The 25960-nt window shown below is 43.2% G+C and overlaps 2 protein-coding genes across 2 annotated transcripts in view; both read right to left on the bottom strand.

Moving 5' to 3' along the window:
* mpp4b (membrane palmitoylated protein 4b) overlaps positions 1–19673 on the bottom strand; it is a 41299-nt gene extending 21626 nt beyond the window's left edge. The window contains exons 1-7 of the mRNA XM_043693134.1: positions 19562–19673; positions 17092–17213; positions 15887–15964; positions 14598–14678; positions 6010–6141; positions 2916–2997; positions 1025–1110 (exon numbers count right to left, since the gene is read on the bottom strand). Coding sequence (XP_043549069.1) covers positions 1025–1110; positions 2916–2997; positions 6010–6141; positions 14598–14678; positions 15887–15964; positions 17092–17145 — 513 coding nt within the window. The 5' untranslated portion in view covers positions 17146–17213; positions 19562–19673. The remainder of the gene's footprint in view (positions 1–1024; positions 1111–2915; positions 2998–6009; positions 6142–14597; positions 14679–15886; positions 15965–17091; positions 17214–19561) is intronic.
* A 1594-nt stretch (positions 19674–21267) lies between these two features.
* Positions 21268–23068, bottom strand: LOC122551902 (mucin-5AC-like). The gene is made up of 2 exons (XM_043694470.1): positions 22967–23068; positions 21268–22853 (listed from the first exon to the last, which is right to left on the bottom strand). The coding sequence occupies exon 2, from the start codon at positions 22516–22518 to the stop codon at positions 21268–21270; it is 1251 nt and encodes a 416-aa protein (XP_043550405.1). The 5' UTR covers positions 22519–22853; positions 22967–23068.
* Between the last annotated feature and the right edge of the window lie 2892 nt (positions 23069–25960).

The raw sequence follows: 25960 nt of genomic DNA, 5'->3' as shown, positions 1-25960 counted from the left end.
TCCTGTTGCACATAAGAGTTATCCCCAATGTCTTGAACAATATTCATCTCTCAATGAACCTCACAAAAATAGATACCTGATCATTGTCACATTGCAGTCTGTGGGAGCTGCTCGATGTAAATTGGTAGCAATGTTACCTACTTTACAATGGTGACCAAATTTTAGAAGGTATCTTGCTGGCTGCACAGTATTTAGGAACATCCAGTGGATATGAAAGGTGCTATATAAATACAAATATTTCTTTCTGTCCATGTTCAATGGCATTATTGTTGCTTAGTTAGATCATTATGGCTCTCAATTTGACTCCAGGCAATTTAAGCCAGATAGTGAGGTCTGTCTGAAGCTCCCCAGTTGGCCTTCAATTCACAGATTACATCCTAATGATACCTATATATTTAAAGAAAGGAGCCTGATTTCTCCCAGTTGGCACCCTGATCACCTCTCTCACAGTGACTCAACATGAGGAGGATGTAACAACTCTGACAGCAGCCATGAAATTTGTGGAGATTTTTTAAGATGGAGGAGCTGCTTTGCTGCAGATTTTGAATGGTTCTCAATGACCAGGAGACACTCCTGGCTGTAGGTGTGTTGGAAAGATTTGCAGGTTGACTATCAACCTTCTTGGCCACACAGTGCGGCCACCTTCTATCGCCATCATGTCCTGGAAACTTGAACCTGGACTTCCGGCTCAGAAGCTTACTTTGAGCACCTGTTCAAGATATTAAGACAAGGAGTTGGAATGTGTACAGGGTTGATTCAATTTGATGACAAGTAAAAATGTAATTTCATAACATTCTTTCTCTATAGTTGATAGGTATTAAGGACATTGCCCTAAAAACAAAATTAAGATTCTGTTATTCCCTCCATCATCCCTAAAGATTCTGACTTTCACTGGGAATAGGCCTCTCCTGTCCTGAAGATACTGACTCTTATTGTGATAACAGTCCCCTCCTCTCCTGAAAGTACTGACTCTCACTGGGCACAGGTCTCATGAAAGAAACAGCTGTTATACTTGTCTTGTTACCATGAGCTGAATGATTTGTTCAGGCTCCAGCCCAGTGACAGGTATTCCATTAACTTCGACCAACTGATCGCCAGCAAACAGCAATCCTGAAATAAAAGACCATGAACGTCTATTAGAGTGTGTCAGTGCATGAAGTATTTTTGTTGCACTGTACCCAGAGTCCACAGTTAATGTAATGACTCAGACAGCAGCCTGCAACTCAAACTATTTCCTGATTCTGTATTCGTCCACAGAGCCATAGCAGAATAATCGGTGACAGCCAATTTAAGGTCCATGTAAATATCACACAAATATATTGTTTGGCATGCTAACACCTTTCAGCAAGTGGAAGAATCTGGATAAAGTCTAAGGGAGTAGAGCTGGGCCTGAGGATTTGGTTGGATTCCAGGATCACGAATGTCTTTGACACAAACGTTGCCCTCCTCACCACGACATGGGTTTTTGCATCATCAAGTGTGCAGTTAGTATGTGACGACCTGATCATGGATTTCCCTGCCTGCTTTCTCAGCAAGAGTAATAATGACACCTTCATCGAATGCAAGCACCTGCGCCCTATCTGTCAGAGCATTCACAAAATATCAATGACCAGCACACCCAGTGAGGTGAGAAGGAGTGGGTCCCACTGAGAATCCTGAGATGCACTTCTCCAAACCCCAGCGAATGTTTTTAGGCATGAAACTGTTGTTCTACAGTGGTTCCATCAGGATTTAGAATATGGATGACGATTGTAAATGGAAATCCTGCCAGAGGATGTATCTAATCCACCTGCTATTTGTCCTCTCAGTCTATCTGGAGAACCTTAGTCCAGGCCATTACCCACTCACAGCTGGCCGCTGTGTAGAGCCAGCCCACCCCACAGCCATGTTGGCAACGTTCTCGGTGATAGAGGTTATGGATTTAGAAGATGTTAATTGAAGGAGATATTTCTGATTTGTTGCAGTGCATTCTTGTACATCATACACACTACTGCCACTGTTTGCTGCTACTTATGGAGCAGCACTGTGTGCTGCTACTCATCTGTAGGACAGACTTTGAGGAATTAGGAGGTGATTTACTCAAGGCAGACATCTGACCTTCTCTTATAGCAATTTTATGGCTGATCCAGTTCACTATCTGGTCAATGGTAACCTTTAGGATGTTGATGTTGAGGGAACATAGCATCATCAATGCCATTGAATATCAAAGGGAGATGGTTAAATTATTTCTTGGACAAGACTATTGCCTGGCACTTGTGTGGCATGAATATTACATGACACTTATCAGCTGAAATCGGAATGTTGTGTAAGTTTTGCTGCATTTGTACACAGAATGCTTCATTATCTGAGGAGCTACCAATAGGACTGAAGATTGCTTTATCATGAAACATCCTCACTCTTGACCTTCTGAATGAATGGGACTAAAAAGTGTGGGGAGTGAACCTCCAAGTCTTAGAAAGGAAGTTTAGGCCTTCCCTTTTTTGTTCATTCCTTTGCCATCCCTACTGTGTCCTGGGAGTTCATCCCAACCCATTCCCCATGACTTATCTTCCTGCCGATAGCATCTTCCTCTGCCCCAAGCTCCAATACCTGCCAATCAAGCCAGCTGGTGGTTCCCACCCTATCCTTGTATGAAGCAGGAGCAACAGGCTGAAGTTGAAAGGTGTCTGACAACTGCCCCTTCTCCTTCCTGAACCCTGCTCTGAGTTAAAATCTTGACCACCGCCTGTTCCTCGGATGGAAATCCCTGGGACTCAACTCCATGCTGGCTGCAGTTAAACCCATTATGTGGGGGCCAATATTCTGAGCATGCACAGATAGCAAGGATCTTCACCTGTTGAATGGTGTTGACAGCACAGCCTTACACTCTTGAACAATTATCCTGCCTCCACCAAATTGCCTTTGGAGTTACTCACCACTGCGATCTGCGAGACCACCACGGATCACCCGAGCTATCACTATGGACCCTGTCACTTCATGACGTTTAATAGTAGCACCCTGCATTGAGAAATAGGGGAGGTTAGAGATTTTGAGTCTGTTGCTGATCTCTCCCAAATTTCATTGTAGCTGATGATCACTATATGTCATGTACGATCTTATGCATAGGATGAGAAAACAGCTTCACACGCCATGCAGTACAATTGTTGAGAGCTCCATAATTACTTTAACAGTCAGTTCTCCCTGACATAACTGAAAGTTCATGGATAATGTTTGGGATGGGGCCAATTCTCAACCTGGCTGGTCAAGGTGTAATTAGTGCTGAAAATGTGTTGCTGGAAAAGCGCAGCAGGTCAGGCAGCATCCAAGGAGCAGGAGAATCGACGTTTCAGGCATGAGCCCTTCTTCAGGAATAAGAAGGGCTCATGCCCGAAACGTCGATTCTCCTGCTCCTTGGATGCTGCCTGACCTGCTGCGCTTTTCCAGCAACACATTTTCAGCTCTGATCTCCAGCATCTGCAGTCCTCACTTTCTCCTCGAAGGTGTAATCAGTGGCTAGTTAACTCTGCTGTCTTCCTGACTTGCCTTTGATGTACTCTAGAGTAAGATTAGGACCAATCAAGGACAGTAGTGGGAGGTTGTGTGTGGATTCAGAGGAGATGGGCAGCTCTAAATGAATATTTTTCGTCAGTATTCACACTGGAAAAAGTCAATGTTGTCAAGGAGAACACTGAGATACAGGCTACGAGACTAGATGGGATTGAGGTTCACAAGGAGGAGGTGTTAGAGGTTCTGGAAAGTGTGAAAATAGATAACTCCCCTGGACCAGATGAGATTTATCCTAGGATTCTCTGGGAAGCCAGGGAGGAGATTGCCAAGCCTTTGGTTTTGATCTTTATGTTGTCATTGTCTAAATGAATAGTACCAGAAGACTAGAGGACAGCAAATGTTGTTCCCTTGTTCAAGAAGGGGAATAGAGACAACTCTGGTAATTGTAGACCAGTGAGCTTCACTTCAGTTGTAGATAAAGTGTTGGAAAAGGTTATAAAAGATAGGATTTATAATCATCTGATAAGAATAATTTGATTAGGGATAGCCAACGTGGTTTTGTAAAGGGTAGGTCATGCCTCACAAACCTTATTGAGTTCTTTGAGAATATGACCAAACAGGTGGATGAGGGTAAAACCATTGATGTGGTGTATTTGGATTTCAGTAAGTTGTTTGATAAGTTTCCCTGTGGTAGGCTACTGCACAAAATACAGAGGCATGGGACTGAGAGCAATTTAGCGGTTTGGATCAGAAATCGGCTAGCTGAAAGAAGACAGAGGGTGGTGGTTGATGGGAAATGTTCATCCTGGAGTTCAGTTACTAGTGGTGTACCACAAGGATCTGTTTTGCTGTTTGTCATTTTTATAAATGACCTGGATGAGGGCATAGAGGGGTGGGTTAGTAAATTTGTGGATGACACTAAGATTGGTACAGTTGTGGATAGTGAAGAAGGATGTTGTAGGTTACAGACGGACAAAGGTAAGCTGCAGAGCTGGGCTGAGAGGTGGCAAATGGAGTTTAATGCAGAAAAGCGTGAAGTGATTCACTTTGGAAGGAGTAACAGGAATGCAGAGTACTGGGTGAATGGTAAGATTCTTGGTCGTGTAGATGAGCAGAGAGATCTTGGTGTCCATGTACATATATCCCTTAAAGTTGTCATCCAGGTTGATAGGGTTGTTAAGAAGGCATACGATGTGTTAGCTTTTATTAGTAGAGGGATCGAGTTTTGGAACCATGAGGTCATGCTGCAGCTGTACAAAACTCTGGTGCGGCTGCACTTGGAGTATTGCGTGCAGTTCTGGTCTTTGCATTATAGGAAAGATGTGGAAGCTTTGGGAAGGGTTCAGAGGAGATTTATAGCATGTTGCCTGGTAAGAGGGAAGGTCTCATGAGGAAAGATTGAGGGATTTGAGACCGTTTTTGTTTGAGAGAAGATGGTTAAGAGGTGACTTAATTGAGACTTAAGATAATCAGAGTGTTAGATTGGGTGGACAGTGAGAGTCTTTTTCCTCTGATGGTGATGGCTAGCACGATGGGGCATAGCTTCAAATTGAGGGGTGGTGGATATAGGACAGATGTCAGAGGTAGTTTCTTTACTCAGACAGTAGTAGGGGCATGGAACGCACTGCCTACAACAGTTGAAGATTTGCCAATTTTACAGGCATTTAAATGAATATTGGCTAGACATATGGACAAGAATGGAATAGTGTAGGTTAGATGGGCTTCAGATTGGTTTCACAGGTCGGTGCAACATCGAGGGCCGAAAGGCCTGTCCTGCACTGTAATGTTCTATGTTCTACTTATCACTTTTATTGTTGCACTGGGGATTGCTTATGTATCAAGGTACACTCTGTTCTGATATAATGCGATAGTTCTGTTCTCGTGCGATCTCGCGTTATAAGAAAATCATGCAATAGATGCGCCATTTAAACTAATGGGACCGGAATCGCATTGTAGCCAATACAGGTCAGGAAAGTTCACATTATACAAATGACGGTCTAAATTATTCAATTGTATTGAAACCAATTTGTATTGAAGAAATACGCGTTATAGCAGAACTGACTGTATCAAGAGACAGTCTTTGCTTAGGATCTATCCAACAACTCTGAAGCCCTCATGAGGTTATTTTTAGAGAGGTGCAATGACTGAGGCTTAAGCCTACTTTCCTTCTCAATATGTTTCTCCAAACAATCTGCCTCAAATAAACTCAGGTAGATCGTAACCATGTCACCGAACCCAAATTCCAGACAGTTAGCAGTTCTAAAGTTAACCACCCATGTATGTGACTAATCCACACATGTGACTTAACACTTACATAACAAGCCCACACACATAATTAACACAAAGACTGAAAGGCTGAGAGTGAAACTGTAAGACTGAGAGTGAGAGGCAGAAAGAGAGAGACTCCAAGTGAGAGGAGAAGAGAAATTAGATTGGAGCACTTTTTAGAACAACCTATTGACACAGAACAGCAAACAAGTGCAGTACATTCCTCTGTATCTTCCTTGTATCATCTGTCCTTACCAGGGGGTGCTTGTTTTTCACCAGGCACACTATCCTCAAGGCTTCCTCATCTTCAGGGATGTCATCTGGCAGTGGAGGCAGTATGGGATCATAGTCTTTCTGAGCCACAGTGTCATGAGCAGAAAGCAGGGCCTGTCAATCAATTCAGCCATTAACTGTTAAATGTTTGCAGGAAATTGAAGGGTTTGATGACTAGTATCAATTCTATTCCTCAGGACCTATGTGAGTTGTAAACACATCTTTAGACAAGTTTTCACATGTACATACACATGAAGATATTCATATGCCAATATATGTATTGTACATGTTCTTGGATGATTAATTATCTACATTAGGGTTTTTACATGATTCTGAATACATTTTCAAATATGTATATTTATATTTCTGTAAACATTCATGGAATTGTGTGTGCAGGTGTAATTGTGTGCATGTATGTCCTTATCTATGTTAACATGAGCCCTTTTAGGTAGAGATATCCTTGTATGCATGTTGACACAATGCTTCTGTGTCTGTTGACATGCATTATTGTACATTTTCTTGTGATAATCTTTAATTTCAACAATGTTCCTGGCCAGAGTGTTTCATAGTGGTGTAAATACTTTTGGGTTCAAATTCAGCTCTGTTCAAGTCATAGAGTCATAGAGGATGTACAGCATGGAAACAGACCCTTCAGTCAAACTTGTCCATGCCGACCAGATATCCCAACCCAATCTAGTCCCATTTGCCAACACTTGGCCCATATCCCTCCAAATCCTTCCTATTCATACACCCATCCAGATGCCTTTTAAATGTTGGATTTCGTACCAGCCTCCACCACATCCTCTGGCAGCTCATTCCATACATGTACCACCCTCTGTGTGAAAATGTCGGCCCTTAGGTTCCTTTATATCTTTCCCCTCTTACCCTAAACCTATGCCGTCTAGTTGTGGACTCCCCCACCCCAGGGAAAAGACTTTGTCTATTCATCCTATTCATGTATACGTATTTGGAAAGGCAAGGACTGATTCGGGATAGTCAACATGGCTTCGTGCTTGGGAAACTATGTCTCACAAACCTTGATTTAGCTGTTTGAAGAAGTAACAAAGAGGAATAATGAGGGCAGAGTAGTAGATGTGATCCATATGGACTTCAGTAAGGTATTTTGACAAGGTTCCATGAGAGACTGGTCAGCAAGGTTAGATCTCATGGAATACCGGGTGAACTAGTCATTTGGATACAGAACTGGCTCAAAAATAGAAGACAGAGAGTGGTGGTAGTGGGTTGTTTTTCAGACTGGAGGCCTGTGACCAGTGGAGTGCCACAAGGATTGTTTGGGGTCCACTACTTTTTGTCATTTATATAAATGATTTGCATGTGAACAAAGAGGTATACTTAGTATATTTGCAGATGATACCAAAATTGGAGATGTAGTGGACAGCAAAGAAGGTTACCTCAGAATACAACGGGATCTTGATCAGATGGGCCAATGGGCTGAGAAGTGGCAGATGGAGTTTAATTTGGATAAATGCGAGGTGCTGCATTTTGGGAAAGCAAATCTTAGCAGGACTTATACACTTAATGGTAAGGTCCTAGGGAGTGTTCCTGAACAAGGGAGACATTGGAGTGCAGGTTCATAGCTTCATGAAAGTAGAGTCACAAGTAGATAGGATAGTGAAGAAGGCGTTTGGTATGCTTTCCTTTATTGGCCAGAGTATTGACTACAGGAGTTGGGAGGTCATGTTGTGGTTGTACAGGACATTGGTTAGGCCACTTTTGGAATATTGTATGCAGTTCTGGTCTTCTTCCTATCAGAACAATGTTGTGAAACTTGAAAGGGTTCAGAAAAGATTTACAAGGACTTTGCCTGGGTTGGAGGATTTGAGCTATAGGGAGAGGTTGAATAGGCTGGGGCTGGAGTGTCAGAGGCTGAGGGGTGACATTATAGAGGTTTATAAAATCATGAGGGGCATGGTTATAAATAGACAAAGTCTTTTCCCTGGGGGTTGGAGAGTCCAGAACTAGAGGACATAGATTTAGAGTGGGAGGGGAAAGGTATTAAAGAGACCTAAGGAGCAACGTTTTCACGCAGAGGGTGGTATTTGTATGGAATGAGCTACCACAGGAAGGCAACTGCATAGGGTTTGGAGGGATATGGGCTGGGTGCTGGCAGGGGGGGACTATATTGGGTTGGGATATCTGATCGGCTTGGATGAATTGGACCGAAGAGTCTGTTTCCCTGCTGTACATCTCTATGACTCTATGCCCCTCATGATTTTATATGAGATCACTCCTCAGTCTTCGACGCTCCAGAGAAAATAGGCCCAGCCTATTCAACCTCTCCCTATAGGTCAAATCCTCCAACCCTGGCAACATCCTTGTAAATCTTTTCTGAACCATTTCAAGTTTCACAACATCCTTCGGATAGGAAGGAGACCAGAATTGCACACAATATTCTAAAAGTGGCCTAATCAACGTCCTGTACAGCCGCAACATGACCTCCCAATCCCTATACTCAATGCTCTGACCAATAAAGGAAAGCATACCAAATGCCTTCTTCACTGTCCTATCTACTGCGACACTACTTTCAAGGAGCTATGAACCTGCACTCCAAGGTCTCTTTGTTCAGCAACCGAGGACCTTCCCATTAAGTGTATAAGTTCTGCTCTGATTTACTTTACCAAAATGCAGCACCTCACATTTCTCTAAATTAAACTCCATCTGCCACTCCTCAGCCCGTTGGCCAATCTGATAAAAATTCCATTGTAATCTGAGGTAACCTTCTTTGCTGTCCACTACACCTCCAATTTTGGTGTCATCTGCAATCTCCTATGTTCATATCCAAATCATTTATATAAATGACGAAAAGTAGTGGACCCAGTACTGATCCTTGTGGCACTCCACTGGTCACAGGCCTCCATTCTGAAAAATAACCCTCCACCACCACCCTCTGTCTTCTACCTTTGAGCCAGTTCTGTCTCCAAATGGCTAGTTCTCCCTGTATTCCATGAGATCTAACCTTGCTCACCAGTCTCCCATGGCCAACCTGGTTGAACGCCTTATTGAAGTCCTTATAAATCACGTCCAATGCTTTGCCCTCATCAGTCTTCTTTTTTACTTTTTCAAAAAACTCAATCAAGTTCGTGAGACATGATTTCTCATGCACAAAGCCTTGCTGACTATCCCTAATCAGTCTTTGCCTTTCCAAATATGTGTAAATCCTGTCCTTCACGATTCCCTCCAACAACTTGGCCACTGCTGATTTCAGGCTCACCGGTCTATAGTTCCCTGGCTTGTCTTTACCACCTTAAATAATGGTATCACGTTAGCCAACCTCCAGTCTTCTGGCACTTCACCTGTGACTATCGATGATACAAATATCTCAGCAAGATGCCCAGCAATCACTTCCCAGCTTCCCACAGAGTTCAAAGGTACACCTGATCAGGTCCTGGGGATTTATCCACCTTTATGCGTTTCAAGACATCCAGCACTTCCTCCTCTGTAAGCTGGACATTTTTTAAGATGTCACTATCTATTTCCCCACGTTCTATATCTTCCACGTCCTTCTCCACAGTAAACACTGATGCAAAATACTCATTTAGTATCTCCCCCATCTCCTGCGGCTCCACACAAAGGCCGCCTTGCTGATCTTTGCAGGGCCCAATTCACTCCCTAGTTACCCTTTTGTCCTTAATGTATTTGTAAAAACCCTTTAGATTCTCTTTAACCCTATTTGCCAAAGGTATTCATGTCCCCTTTTTGCCCTCCTGATTTCCCTCTTAAGTATATTCCTATTGCCTTTATACTCTTCTAATGATTCTCTCACTCTCTCCTGTCTATACCTGACATATGCTTCCTTCTTTTTCTAACCAAACCCTCAATTTCTCTCGTTGTCCAGCATTCCCTTCACCTACCAGCTTTCCTTTCACCCTAACAGGAATTATACTTTTTCTGGACTCTCGTTTTCTCATTTATGAAGGCATCCCATTTTCCAGTCATTCCTTTACCTGTGAACATTTGACCCCCAATCAGCTTTTGAACGTTCCTGCCTAATACCGTTAAAATTAGCCTTCCTCCAATTTAGAACTTCCACTGTTAGATATGGCCTATCCTTTTCCATCGCTATTTTAAAACAAGTTGAAATTCAATGAACATCGACCCTTAACAAGCAAAGAATATGTCAGTCAGTCTTCCGTGGAATACCGTGATCCTTGAAGACATCTCACCACTACTTTCTCAAGGCAAAAACAATGACTGCAGATGCTGGAAACCAGATTCTGGATCAGTGGTGCTGGAAGAGCACAGCAGTTCAGGCAACATCCAACGAGCAGCGAAATCGACGTTTCGGGCAAAAGCCCTTCATCCTGAAACGTCAATTTTGCTGCTCGTTGGATGTTGCCTGAACTGCTGTGCTCTTCCAGCACCACTGATCCAGAAACTACTTTCTCAAGGTCAATTAAGAAAGGGAAACAAATATTTGCCTAATCTAGTGACACGTATATCCTGTGGAAGAACAAAAACTGGAAAATCAGAAATGCAGAGTGTCAGTAAATAGAATGGACTATCTCAGAGTCAGGTTAAGAGTTCATCTAATTCGCTGTGGGGCTGGAGTCAAATATTGACCAGACCAGATAAGGATGTCAGGTTACATCCTTGAAGGAGAACAGGAATTCAGTTTGTTTTATACAGCAATCCAATAGTCATTTTTACTAACAGCAGCTTTACTATTTCCAAATGTTTTAATGACTGATATATTCAATTTCTCAAACTAATGTCGGAGTAGGTTTAGAACTCATGGTGTATGGATTAGAACCAGACCAAGATAACTCATGTGTTTCTGTGCCCAACATAAGAGTTCTGGTCATCATATTATAGAAAAAGATTTAATGCAATGGAAGAGGGTGCGGGGAGGAGGATATCAAACCTGTGAGATTATACCAATTAGAAAGTGATGACTAGATGAGGTTCTTTTTTTTCTTAAAAAGAAAAGACTAAAAGGCAACCTAATAGAGATTCTTAAAATTGTGAAAGGTTTTGATAGCGTGAATACAGAAGTCTGGATTTTCATGGTGTCAGGCTGAATTGGGTGCCTTTAAAAATAGATTTACTTCCAGAACACCCACCTCTTTTCCAGCAATTTTAGCCAGTTTTTTATAAAGGAGCATGTGGCAAGCCCACACCCAGTACTCCCAACCTTGCCTATTCTGTTGCAAGGATGGACATTTCAACCATATTTCACAATTTTGACGTAGCTATAAGCCACAATCTATAAGTCTCAAATCTGGGTGTGTGATGGAATGAGTGCTGATCCAATAACATGTAAGAAGCTTACACCATCAAGGACAAAGTAGCCTGTTTGATTGGCACCATTCGCACAAACATCTATTCCCCTCCACCACCAATACTCAGTAGCAGCAGATGCACAGCAGAAATTCACCAAGGCTCTCTCGATAGTATCTTCCAAATCCACAAGCACCACCATCCAAAACAGCAAGTGCAGCAAATACATGGGAACACCACCACTTGCAAATTACCCTCCAAGATGCACGCTATCCTGATTTGGAAACGTATTGCTGTTCTTTCAGTGATTTAAAATCCTGGAACTTACCATTGTGAATGTACATACTCTAAATGGACTGCGACGATAAAGAAAGCAGCTCATCTCACTTTCTCAAGGGCAGCATGTCAGATTGGGTAATAAATGCTGACCTAGCCAGTGGTACCCACGTTCCATTAATGAATAAAACCAAATTTAAGTTCGCATAAAGCTGTTAATTACCCACAGACATTAAAACATTTGGTTGACTTCCCACCTCTTAATCTTGTCCAAATAAATACACTGGTATAGAACAAACTCTTCAAAGAAAGATTAGTCAAGTATCATGCTGAGGCCACATGGAAAACTGTATCTGTCCAACTATTCAGCTGCTTCTATTGATAAAGCTGCCAAATGGCTAAACTCCAAGAATTGTTAACAGATATAACCCTGTAGATTTTGTCACAGCTTGCAGGGGAGTACTAGCTCTTTTTGATTGACACCTTTACTACCTTTTAATAACCTGATCTTTCCTTGATGAGTTTTCTTCAATGTCTGTGTGTTCATTTGCGCAGGACGGAGAGGAAATGAATTCCAGCCTTTTGCCACTGCGATGACAGCAGGTGCGGGAGAGCAGCTTCAGCATCAGCGACAGGGAGAGAGTTGAACTAAGTCAGTTAGTGTAGTGAAGGGGAAGGGAGACCCAAAGCCCAGAGCTTGAAATGTGACATTAGGATCTGAAAGTGGCATCAGTGCAGGGGGAGGATCTGGTTGGCCTTTTGAGAAGCATGCAAGTAATGGGGCTGATGGACATCGAGTGTCCTGTCTACCCTGATGCAAATCTATAGGCAAGCACGGCTGCAGGCTCCTAGGATGGCAGGAGTTGTGTGCCTATGCATCTGCGTGTGTGTGTTTCAGTTCCCATCCAACCTTTAGCGATACCTTCAGGTTCCCAACCTTCAGCGATCCCTGAATATAGCTATAAGGATCATGTGTAAGTCAGTGAATAATGGTCACCCCATACACACACAAGCATCTTCCATCTCTTTAAAATGCAGTTTGGGACCTGGAGCATCACAACCCTCAAGAACAACCTCAGCAGTGACAGAACTGCACATCAAACCCCTACCACAGCTCAGGAACCCCAGTTCTAAGTCATTGACATCGGTGCCCTGAGTGAGATGCCACAGGCAGAAGGTCAGTTCAAAGAACAAAGTGGTGGATACACCTTCTTCAGGAAAGGTACATCTGAGAAAGAATGCCAGTTCCATGGGATTGGTTTCACCATAAAAGAAAATAAAGTAATTGATCATTTCAGTGAGCACCCTCCCATGGGATAAGCAAATTCCTCACAAACATTCAGCTCACCCTAACTCAGAGGCAGTACCCCACAGTTATTAGTGTATACACCCAACATTATAAGTAACAAATGAGGCTAAAGAGAAAATCTATTCCAGCCTTGATCAGTCATTCTCCTGTTTTTCAAAGCTGGTTCTCCTTGGAGATTTCAATTCCTGAGTTGGAAGGTACTTAAATCTCTGGAAAGGTGTGATTGGCAAGTAAGGCATAGGGAAGACAAGCACTAACGCAGTCCTTCTCCTGATGAAATGCTTAAAGCATGGTCTGATCATAGTGAACATAACATTTCATCAGAGAAGCAAGTAGAAGATCTCATGGCAACATACTCACCCCAGGCATTGGCACCTTTGTCCAAGCAAGAGACAGCAAGAATGTTTACATCACCCACACCATGTCAGGAGCTGATGACTGTTGGACCAATCATCCCCTAATCCAATCTGCTATCTTTATAATCTAGTTCAAAAACTGCAGTAGCAGCAGAATCAATGGCAATGGACGCAAGACTGACTCAGTCAGTGTGTCACAGTTGATGATGCTCAATGAATAGGAATCTCGGAATGTCCCCCGTCTGCCTGAAATCTATCATAAGCAGCACTTGCAAGGAGACTATAGGTTTCTCAACCAGAAACATCAAGACTGATTTAATGAGAATCACTAGAATAAGGAATTCGTGAACACGCAGCCCCACTGGAATTTGAAGGCAAGAAAGCAGGTCTATGAACAAATGAAAGCCAACATCCAATAAAAACCTGTGACCTAAGGAACAGATGGTGAGCCGAAAGAATGGAGAAAATCCAAAAAATCAGCGACAGCCATAATGTGTGTCGAAACTCAATGCAGTCAAAACCATCCACGGCCCAAGAATCGACCCACTGAGAGCTAAGAAAAGATTGAAACCTGTCAAGGACAGGCAAACAGTCACTTAGTCATGCAGTCATTGAGGAACTCCTCAGTCCTTAATATGGGTGTTCTGGACAACATTCCACAGCATGCTATCCATCACCATCTTGCATAACCCCAGCCCAACATGAGGTTAAAAAAGCCAATTCAAGAGAGAGAAAAATTGCTTTCTCCACCAACATTTGATAATCTCTTGACCAAATGTACCCAGACTGGAAAAGAAGTATCCAAGAAGGTACCAACCATCTCGGTCCAGGCAGAGACCAGGCACACACAATAGAAGGAATGTGCACAAACCCACACATCCCCCCACCCCCAGCCACTTCTTCAGTCGCTGCCTGCCCTGACTGTGGCAGGGTGTGTGGATCCACCATTGTGCAGTCTGGTCACCTCAGGACCAAAAATATCAGAGTAGAAGAGTGTCATCCTCGGTGGAGAGGGACAGCTGAAGAAGGAGGAGAATGGGCAAACGGTGTGTGAAAATCACATTTTTATGAGATTGTCAGATATGCAGTTTTCTTTTCAATGTTGTCAATTTCAGGAGTATATCAAAGATTTGACAAACTTGCCAATGGCTTATTGACTTAATGCCCTATTGTTTCTGTGCGTAGAGGATTGGAAAAGTGGATATGGAGAATGTAGGGAGTGCATGGAGTGACATAGGGGTAATGGAAGGAGTATGGAAAGGATATGAAGGGGTTATGAAGGGCCATGGAAAGCATGGATGATCCAAGAGGTGGGTGAACAGTGCCTAACAGTTATGATTACTGTTATGCAGATAATTCAGGGACAGCTGCTCAATGCTGAATATTCCTACCTGGAAATCAGGTTTTCCAAGGAGCCAGCGCAGTTCTCGAAAGTCCATAGACCGAGTAGTTTCTCTAAGCATTTCTGTTACCTACAAAGGTCAAGACACACACGTACACTAACGCATGTAGAAACCCAAACACATCAACCTGAACAAACATTACACTAAACTGGACACACAAACTTGACAAAGACGCAAAACCACAAACACAGCACACACACAAATCCATACACACACTATACACATACTAACACACAGAACAATACATGCAGTGAATCATACATATACTTAGAATCCTCTACATACACACAAAACACAGACCCATACACAGGACACACATATACATAGTACATGCACGCAAGTACACACCGACCCAAAACTCATTCTGACACATGTATACACACAGGTCCGTGCACCCACAGTTCAAATGGAAAGTGTATCTTTAATTCCAACCACAAAAGTAGAATACAGAGTGAGAAGAACAGAATGAGAACTCACACTGTTAATGAAGAGCAACAAAGAGAGGCAGACCTGATGATGGGAACTCGAAACTAAGTAATTCGCCTGATCGGACCATTTGGTCCACCACCATGAAAGATGGGTCAATTTTGGGCATGGGTCCTGGAATGTAGACTGATGTATCCCAATCCATCCATTGGTCCTAATCAAGCAGTGTATACTTCCCAGTACTCCCTGCTCCTGATCAGACTTAGCTCTGTGAACCTGAGCTAAAGTCAACTTCACCGGGTGATATGCACCCTACCTAGTGAGGGAGAATGTAACCTTACAGTAAAGCTCTCTCAAAACTATCTTATCCAACACTCCCAGAGCAGAAGCTGCATAGGTTAGATACTAAGTAAAGCTTTTTCCAGACTGTCACATCAAATGCTGCAAGGGCAATTACCGTCAATGGTTAATATAACTCCCTGCACACAAACTCTCCAAGCCAAGTACAATATGGGATTAGATACATCATAAAGCTTCATGTATACAATCCCAAGAAGGTGCCTCAGTGTCAACCTACTGACAATTTACCATCTCACTCCACCATCCATGGCCCTCAGAGTGATTTCTGTCAATTGTGCTAAATCAGAGAGTTTCTCATTTTGGGCCAACTCACCGGAAGTAGAGTGTGACTGTTCCAAATGCTGTCTCATAAAACTATTATTCAGTAATACCTTCTCATAGTTTCATTGTTGGAAATGTAATGGCCTTTCTTTTGTTCCATAGGATGTGTGAGATGGGATGAAGACCTTTGAATTTAAGGCCTTTTGTGAAGTAAGAAAGGTTTCCCTCACCTCTCGGCAAAGTATAGATGCCTGTGGCAGGACAGGCTGTGGCCTCTTCCTCAGGTACTGATGAAGACTCTCATAGACCTGGACAAACAAGGCAGAAATGTTTAAATACCTGGGGAGTTCCAAAGGTTCATCAGTAGACTAATAATCTAGGCCAGGCTTATACTCTCGAGACAGAGGTTCCAATTCCACACTGACAGCAGGTGGAATTTAAATTCAATGACTGAATACATTTAATTTTCAAAAAAACAATTCTGAAATGAAAGCGAGTCCTGTAATAGTGAACACAAAACCATCATCATTTATCATAAAACCCATTCAGTTCACTCATGATCTTAAGGGAAGGAAATCTGCCATCCCCTCATCTGGTCTTGCCAACATTTCACTCCAGACCCATGAAAATGTGGTTGACTCTTAACTCCCCTCAAAGGACAATTAGGGATGGGCAACAAATGGGAGGTGGGCCTTGTCAACAAAGTCCACATCCCGCAAAAGAATAAATTTTAAAATACCTTTCCTTTATCTGTCTCTTGTTTTGCTCCTTTAATTTGTACCATATAGCAGATATTGTAATTTTTCTCCTTGTTCCTCCTACCAAAGTGTATCACTTCACAGATTTCTGCATTAATTTCAGTTGCCATGTGCCTGTCCATTACACCACTCTGTCTATGTCATCTTGAAATTTATCAATGTCTTCCTCATGGTCTGTTACACTTTGTTTCAATTTCAATTTTGAAATCGTGCCCTGTGCCTCAGTTTTAAAGTATCTCAGAAACAGCAGTGGTCCCAGCACTGAACCTTGGGTAACTCCATTGTGTACCTCCATCCAGTCTGACAAACAGCCAATCTTCACACTCTATGATCTCTGTCCCTTAGCCAGTTGTATGTGTCATTCAGGGTCAATACTGAGTTTGCTCAGTTTGTGTTTCCATTCATTGTTAAACTAAAATTATTTTAAGAATTATTTCTCCATTATCTTTATCAGCCAACCAAACTTCCTGATGCCTAAAATGCATGTTTAAACAGGAGTCAAAAATAAAAGCAATAGCATGTTTCATAGTTCAGTTAAAATATCTGCTGGTTCAGGTAAGAAGCTGGATTGTTAAACCTGTAATGGAGTGCTCATTGCAAGTACTAGGAGGGCAGGCTGACAGCGTTAGTGGGGAAGCCCAGAGGAGTTATTAGGATTTTTTTGGTATGTTTGTTACCTTCAGGAGTGACTGCAGCCACCGTGCGTTTAACAATCCATGCAAGACATCCATTATAATCCTGTTACCATCCAAAGAGAAGGCTAATTTCTCAACTTCAATTTCCAGGCACGTAGAAAGATCTGAAAGGGAACAGCTCAGTTTTTATGGTATGCATTTTAATAAGATGCTCCTGTTATGCTTTGTGGCTGCCTATGAATATTGTGAATATTTATGCACAAGACCTCTCATTGTAACTCTGTCAGGAGACTGATTCCAAAAATCTAAATAAGTTTCTCTTCACCTCAGTCTGAAATGGACGATCCTGTGTCCTGAGATTATGACGCCTGGTTCCAGACTCTCCAGCTGGAGAAACAGTTCCTGAACTGTAAAGGGCTTTGGTGACACTGCACAAGTGTATTGTGTATAGTTTTGAACTCCATACTTAAAAGGAAGGATATACCCAAACTAGAAGCAATTCAGTGTAGGTTTACAATTGAAGTGAAGGTTGACTCCCGAGTAGAAGGGATTGATTTAGGTATATCAGCTGTGTTTTGAATAATGAGAAATGACCTTAGTGAAAGGTATGATATTCTGAGGGGGCTTGAACGGGTAGATACTGAGACCATGTTTCTTCTTGTGGCGGAATCTAGAACTACAGGGTACAATTTCAGAATAAGGGGTCTCCCATTAAAGATGGAGATGAGTTGGAGTTTCTTCTATGTCTTCTTAATTACTTCCGCCAAGAGCAGCAAAGACTGGGGTATTGAATACATTCAAGGCTGAGTTAGACAGATATTTGATTTATAAGGTTATAAGGAGTAGGCAGAAAAGTGAAGTTAAGGCTATGATCTATTGGATGGGATAGAATTCAGGTGGAAGATCATCCAAGATCTTATTGAATGATGAAGCAGCCTTGATAGGCAGAATGGCTACCTATTTCTTATGTCCTTATTTTCTTAAAAGGTAAATGAATTTGAGGTACAAATCAACATGATCTAATTTTCTCAAGCCCAATCCTGTTCCTTCTGCTCTTTACATGCAAAATGTATAATTTGTATCATCCTCTGATTTTGCGATTGTTCTCCATAGGTGCTAGTCTAAATCATTTCTATAGACTGAAACTGCAATCCCAGACCAGGGATCAAATCTGGGGCAAATATATTCCTAATGGCTCATAATGTACCAGCAAGATTCTTTAACACAAAGCCAACTAAGTACATAAGAAGGGCCAAGCAATCCACTGAGCAACCTATAGTGACAGGATGAGTCTCAGACTTGGAAGGGGTCAGCCAAGTGTACATCCTTGAGGGTCAGTCAGTTCTTTTGCCATAATTTGGTGACATTACAGCTGCAACCTCTTCAGACTAACTCCTGCCAAACAAGCTGGTGAAATCCAGCTGCCATGGCAACCATGTGCGGTCGCTGCTTGACTGTGGATCTGCTGTAATCCGTTGAGTAATTAAGCCTGACACATCCTCTGCTTCACGTTAGTTAATCAACTCAGCCTCATAGGGTCCTAATCAATGAGTAAATCCTGTTGAGTGTTAAAATGGTTTTCAGGGAGCCCACATTCAAAACCGTGACAAATGAGACAAGGAACAAACATCAACAAACAGTGAGAGATGAATACATGACATGGGAAAGAAAAACACTTTCTGATTTAGTAGTTAGTGTAGGGTAGTTGTTATGTTACTGGAGAAATACAAAAGTTCAGATGTCACTCCAGAAATTTGAAATTTTAACTTAGTTTAAAACAATGAAAATAAAATGTTGGGTTAGATTGAATGAAGCATATGACTTGAAGTAATGGACACAATTTGAGATATTTGCGTCAACACACTGCTGGAATGCTGCATGTTTCCATCCTGCATCTAGATACACTTGTTTTTGCCTCCACAGAATGCACTCCACTTTGTTCCTTTAAGGATTTTCTTTTTAATCTTGCCTTCTCTCTCTGGCCAACTCCCTTTCTTTCACTGAGGGCTTAGTCTTCCATTGAAGGAAGCCATCCAACAGGCACCGTAAAATGAGAGACTAATCAAACTGGAAAATCAGTTTTGGAAATTTTTAGATTGCAGTTCAGAGACAACTACCAATTGCAGCCACAGAGCTAGTGCTGTCTGCTGGGCTTTCTGTCACCTGGTGCAGGAGTTAAATAGAAACAGCACAACTCAGTGCCAAGAATAAGCTCAGTCCAACTCAGTTTCTGCCTTTGGAACATTAAATTGTGCATCAAATCTCTGTTACATTCGCAACAGGCCAGAGCCCAACCTGCACTGACTGAATAGAGAAAGGGCAGCCTGTGGATGGAATTTCCTTCAAAGTTCCAGATCTGTTGATCTGCCTCTGATTAAATTGTTCTTAAAATGTTGAGCCTAATTGTCTCTTAAACAGACAATCAGATTATTAAGGTCCTTTCTCCATACTCCCTCCATTTACCATTTATCACACACCAAGGATTTTCAATTGCAAGTTATGGCCTACTTACCAATTGACAGACCCCTTGTTAAATGAACCCGATTGAATCCGTGCTGAGATATGAAGCACTCTGTATTTGCTGTTGCTCTCTTGCAGGTCCTGCACAATGTTTTCACCACAGCTGTTAGTTACTGCAGGGACACTGTAATCTCTTAATGCTCTCAGGATCCTCAGCAATCCTTTCTCAAATAGACATCCAACATTGGCTGACAGCAAGTTATCCCCACTTAAAGCCAACAGGCTCCTCTCCTTCCATTGTACAAGAAAGGTCAGCATGCTTAGTATAAATTTACTGTAAATTTACTGAGCAATATGGTCCACAGCTTAAGGTTTAACCTTCATCATTGATGCCAAACATCCAAACTATGCCGTACCTGCCCTGGGAGTATTTGATAGGACGGTGTAGAGAGTGCTTTACTCTATATCCAAGAATAGCTGTACCTGCTTTTGGCATCTCTAGTTGAAGATGGTTACAAATTAGATTACTTACAGTGTGGAAACAGGCCCTTCAGCCCAACAAGTCCACACCGACCCGCCGAAGCGTAACCCACCCATACCCCTACATTTACCCCTTACCTAACACTATGGGCAATTTAGCATGGCCAATTCACCTGACCTGCACATCTTTGGACTGTGGGAGGAAACCGGAGCACCCGGAGGAAACCCACACAGACACGGGGAGAACGTGCAAACGTTTTAGTCTTTTGCACTCGTTTGGTTTTCTGCATTGCATGTGGCACAAGTGAAGTCCGCAGATGTGATCAGTTGGTTGAGGTATCGGTTAGCTCTATCTGGAGTGTGCTGCTTCTGCTGTTTAGTCTGCAAGTAGCCCTGTGTTAACACCTTGTTTTGAGGTGAGCTCAGTGCTGCACTTGAGATGCTGTCCTGTGCTTCTCATTGCCCTGGGTTGAGTCCTTGGTTGTACGAGTAGGGTGGGGGTTATGCTGGGCCATGAGGTTGCAGACTGTGTGGAATACCTGTTTGGTTCCTTTGTAATTATTTGGTTCTGTCTTTTTATCTGTTACCCAGAGTACTATTTGTTTCCATAGGATTGTTTGGTTCTGAGGATATTGCTTGGTACCAGTGATGTGAAGTTTGCAAATATTGCAGCTCTGTTCAAAGAAAAAGTGAAGTAACGATCTGGTAATTGCAGACCGGTCAGGTAGTGGGGAGTCTTACAGAGTCAACAATCCAAAGCATTTTCTCGGCCTTAGACTTTAATGAATGATTTTAGGATTAATGAATAATTTCATTGTCACATGTATTTTACAGTAAGAACAAAGTATTTAATAGGACGGTGCCTATCAAAATAAAATAAAAAGGTTTTCATCTGTTGCCACGATTCGGTGCCATTTTGAATAACTTACGAATTAGGAAAAATAAAAGATACAGAATAACTTCAGAATAAGGGAAAAAAAGCTTAAAGAGAGTCCATCAGTCCTGACCAAGCTTAACACCATCAATGATGCCTGTATCTCCATCCCTCCTCCACCGCATCACTACTGTTTACACCGGACCCAACTAGCGTAATGTTGATAATCCCAGGTGTCATCTTTCACCGCTGGGCCGATATTCCTCCATTGCCTGCACTGGACCAACTAATGTCAGAGTCACATCTCTTGCTGCTGGGCCCATCTTGGTGCTGCTATGTTGCCTTTTCACCACTGCTTCGCTGCTGCCAGTTCTGGATCCATCCAATGACGAAGTCCCCAATCCTCAGATGCCATCTGTCACTGATAGGCTGACCTCACCGATGTCACCTCTGTTGATGTGGCAGCCAACAATTCTGGTGTCATGTCTTGCTCTCGCCCCGGAAAAGTAAGGGCATGCTCGCGGTCCATGTGCTGGCATGCTCATGGTCCGTGTGCTGGGCCCACTCAAGGTCCATGTGCTGGCCATGCTCATGGTCCGTGTGCTGGGCCCACTCGCGGTCCGTGTGCTGGGCCCACTCGCGGTCCGTGTGCTGGGCCCACTCGCGGTTCGTGTGCTGGGCCCACTCGCGGTCCGTGTGCTGGGCCCACTCGCGGTCCGTGTCCTGGACCCACTCGCGGTCCATGTGCTGGGCACGCTCAAGGTCTGTGTGCTGGGCCCACTCACAGTCTGTGTGCTGGGCCCAATCACGATCTGTGTGCTGGGCACGCTCAAGGTCCGTGTGCTGGGCCCACTCACGGTCCGTGTGCTGCGCCCACTCGCGGTCCGTGTGCTGGGCCCACTCACGGTCCGTGTGCTGCGCCCACTCGCGGTCCGTGTGCTGGGCACGCTCAAGGTCCGTGTGCTGCGCCCACTCGCGGTCCATGTGCTGGGCACGCTGAAGGTCCGTGTGCTGGGCCCGCTCATGGTCCGTGTGCTGGGCCCACTTGTGGTCCGTGTGCTGGGCCCGCTCAAAGTCCGTGTGCTGGGCCTGCTCGAGGTCCATGTGCTGGCCCACTTGAGATCCATGTGCTGGGCATGTTCGAGGTCTGTGTGCTGGGCCCACTCAAGGTCCTTGTGCTGGGCATGTTCGAGGTCCGTGTGCTGGGCCCACTCAAGGTCCGTGTGCTGGGCATGTTCGAGGTCCGTGTGCTGGACACGCTCGATGTCCATGTGCTGGGCCCATTCATGGTCCGTGTGCTGGGCCCACTCACGGTCCATGTGCTGGGCCCGCTCGAGGTCCGTGTGCTGGGCCCACTCACGGTCCGTGTGCTGGGCCCACTCATGGTCCGTGTGCTGGGACCACTCGAGGTCCGTGTGCTGGGCCCGCTTGAGGTCCGTGTGCTGGGCCCACTCATGGTCCGTGTGGTAGGCCCACTCGAGGTCCATGTGCTGGGCCCACTCACAGTCCGTGCGCTGGGCCCACTCATGGTCCGTGTGCTGGGCCCGCTCGAGGTCCGTTTGCTGGGCCAACTCGAGGTCCGTGTGCTGGGCCCACTCACAGTTCGTGCGCTGAGCCCACTCACGATCCGTGTGCTGGGCCCGCTCGAGGTCCATGTGCTGGGCCCACTCGAGGTCCGTGTGCTGGGCCCACTCGAGGTCCACACCGGCTCATGCCACCACTGATGCCATCCGAACCCAAAGGAAAAGGTAAGTAAAAGTATAGAGAGACAAAAAGCAAAAAAATGAGTGAACAAGAAAGAAAATAAAAGAAAAAAATGGTTGGAGTGAATGAGCTCTGGCTCAGCAGCCCTATTTCGACACTAACTTGTTCAGGAGTCGGTGCTGGCAGAAGTAGGTCAAGTTGTTGAAGAATGAAGATTTGCTGGATTGGTTTCTTGGATGGAGGACTTCAGTTACACAGAGAGACTTGAGTAGCTGAGCTGTTCTTCCTAGAGCAGTGAAAATAAAGGGATTTTTAATTCTCACATTCAAAATCATGAGTGGTTTTGATACATTAAATATGGAGATACTGTTTCCAGTGGTTGGAAGGTCAATCACAGACCTGGTATGATGCTGCACTTCTGTTTTGGTTGTGTCGATATCACAGACGAACATTCATATTCCACCAAGATTTATGTGGTTAGCACCATCTCAATCAGATACAATTGGTAGTCATGATAGTGAGAAATTTATAAATGGTAATCATGCATTGCCTGAAAGGCTGGCAGAAGCAGGTACAGGAATATCTTGCAAAAGGGAATTAGATAAATACTCGAAGGTGGATAAATGATGGGACAATAAAAGAATGGGAGTGGGATGAGAGTAAATAGATAGAACTTCCAGTTTTATTTTGTTGTGGCATTCTATAATTATACACAACACTCCTCTGGCTGGGCTGTTGTGCCAGAGTTGGAGTCTTTCCTGTATTTCTGGTAGGCTCCTTGACTTTTGCCAAGAATTAAGAGGAAACAGAGTTTCGCCACCAGCTTGTAAGGTTCTGGTCAAATGACCAAATGTCATATTCAATATTAAAACCAATTGCAGTGGCCTGTGCAACCCATCACTCAATATCCATTTGTTAGGGATGAAAATTGGTCCAGCACATTTTGTTCCTATAACATCAATAGGAACCCACAGGTTCAGCTTTGAATTTTATGAAGTACCTCAGAAGATGTAGTTGTGACATTTAGATCTGGTTGGTATATGCCCCCCATAAATGGGCAACAGCCTGCCCAATAGGATGCAATTGGCATGAACAAAGAGACGGAATATTGACTGATGTAACCCAATTTTGCATAGTTGCCTACTAAGATGCAAGAAAGAGAATTAGGAGTAGGAGTAGGCCATTCAGCTCCCTACTCAATAAGATAACGGCTGATCAGCTTGAGGCTTTCAAGTCCACTTGGCAATCTGCCCCCTATAACTGTTGATTCCATTATTTCTCACGAAGCCTTGAAAATATTCAATGACCCAGCCTCCACTGTTCTCCGAGTCCACAGACTCATGACCCTCTGGGAGAAAGAAAATCTCCTCATCTCAGTCTTAAATGGAAGACTCCTACTTTTTAAACTGTATTCGTGAGACTCTCTCACACAGGGAAGCCTGCTCTCAGCATACACCCTGTCAAGTCCCTGTCAGGATCATAAAGGTTTCAATGGTATTGTCTCTCATACTTCTAAACTCAAAACAGATACTGAACCAAATTTTTCAACCCTTCCTCATAATATAATCTCATTCACCTCAGGAATCAGTTGAGTGAATCTTCTCAGAATTGCTTTTAATTAAATTATATTCTTTCTTCAGTAAGAAGGCCAACATTTTACCCAGTACTGGAGGTGCATTGCTTCATCTTTATTTATCATCTATGTTCTACCATCTATTTAAGTCCAGTTCCATAAAACTTTACCTTGTGTGATGTAAATTTTTAATTTAGTTAGTTGCTGTGGGTTTGGATTTCTGTGGTTGAGATAGTAACTGATAGGATTTTCTATGTGTCGATAGTTAATAATTACCTTTGTAGGTATTTCTGTAACTATAATGACTTTTTAAAAATGTTTTAGAAGCTTGGCTGTAGCGTGACTGTGTTTTGGTGCACAGTGGAATGGACTTCTATTTTATGTTGTTTGCAACTCAGCATGTAGAAATGGGGCCTCAAAGGCTTGTTAGAGAATCTATTTCTTTTAAGCTTGGGGAGATATTCTTGGCTGATTAGAGAGAAAATTTAAATTTAGTTTCACTTTTAACCTTGGTCACTTGTTTAGTTCTGTGAAGACCTTGGAACAAGATGGCTGTATAGAGCAGTCTTCCAGTGAAGCGGAGAGAAGAGAGGGAGACGGTGAGTTAGATTCTTGGACCAGATGTGGTTTTTTAAGCTGAGTGTAGTGAACCTGAAGTGTGTGATAGCTCCCAGGTAAAGCTATTCCAGTTCCAGCTTAAAAGTTGAAGTGCCAGCAACTTAAACATACCAAGATGTTAAATACAGGGATTCTGAGGTGAGTATTATACATGTGATGTTTTGGATACTGTACTATAAGTGTTTTTGGGTACGATACAAGAGCTGTTTTGTTTTGTTTTGTTTTGAATTTATAAAGGAGTATTTTAAGATTAATGGTATTGTACTGTTAACCCTGTGTTTAAAATACTTGAGTTTATTAAAAGCAGGTAATTCAGATTATTCTATTTTATCTTTACTTTTTGTAATAATCTTCTGTATGTTTGGTAAGCAAAATCTTGTGTGCTTGTGTTTCAGTGAGAGATCACATCATTAACACCAAAACAAAATAAAATATGATCTGTCAAGACAGGTTCCTGACTGTGATCTGACTGGACCAGTAAGAACATTTACTGAGATCATAACGCTTGTAATTGGCATTATGGTGTAATCTGGCCTTCTCTCAGCATGTTAGATACCTTGTGCAGTATCTTGTAACGTGGGAATGCTGTTGTACGTATTCACACATACGGTCCTTGACAGAAGGTAGATCCAGTTCCAATGGCAAAGAAACCTCAATGACTGGGGATTTCCCCCTTACTGCAGCCTTCATCCACTGTCACAGCTGTTGATGTCACATAAATATCTTCTGCCTGGATCATCATTAATGATTTGTTTTGCAATGTGCCTTGTCTATTTCCTCCCCTCTGACTTTACCTTTTGCACGTTCCCTCTCTCTCTCTCTCCCTGAGTTTTTTCCTATTGTATCCCTTCCCATAGGAGAGAAGCTTTACACCTTATACAAACGATACTAGATCTGCCCCTTCCAAGGATCAGCTCCCCCAGAGAATGGGGCAGACACTCAGCTCCACAGCAGAGAGAAACAGGGAGAGGCACGCGTAGAGAAAGAAAGATAGTGACAGGCACAGAAGACAGCATGGGAAGAAGATGCTCTCTGATATCAATTGGATCCCTCCTCCATCTCAAGGATCCTATTTCTGAGCCTCTGATGCTCCAAAATTTTCTATCTCTCTCGGGATTTTCTCTCTTTCCTATAGGGAGAAAAAGGGAGTAAAATTAAGAACTTATATGACTGGCACTAAACTCAGTGGACATTGGGGAATG

The sequence above is a fragment of the Chiloscyllium plagiosum genome, chromosome 7 (genome assembly GCF_004010195.1).
Source record: "Chiloscyllium plagiosum isolate BGI_BamShark_2017 chromosome 7, ASM401019v2, whole genome shotgun sequence".
NCBI classification, from domain to species: domain Eukaryota; kingdom Metazoa; phylum Chordata; class Chondrichthyes; order Orectolobiformes; family Hemiscylliidae; genus Chiloscyllium; species Chiloscyllium plagiosum.
The sequence above is the reverse complement of the archived record's forward strand: the minus strand, read 5'-3'. Positions and strand labels throughout refer to the sequence as shown.

Coding starts and splice junctions, on each gene's coding strand:
- LOC122551902 (XM_043694470.1), bottom strand. CDS start 22,518: ATGGACCTCGAGCGGGCCCAGCACACGGATCGTGAGTGGGCTCAGCGC.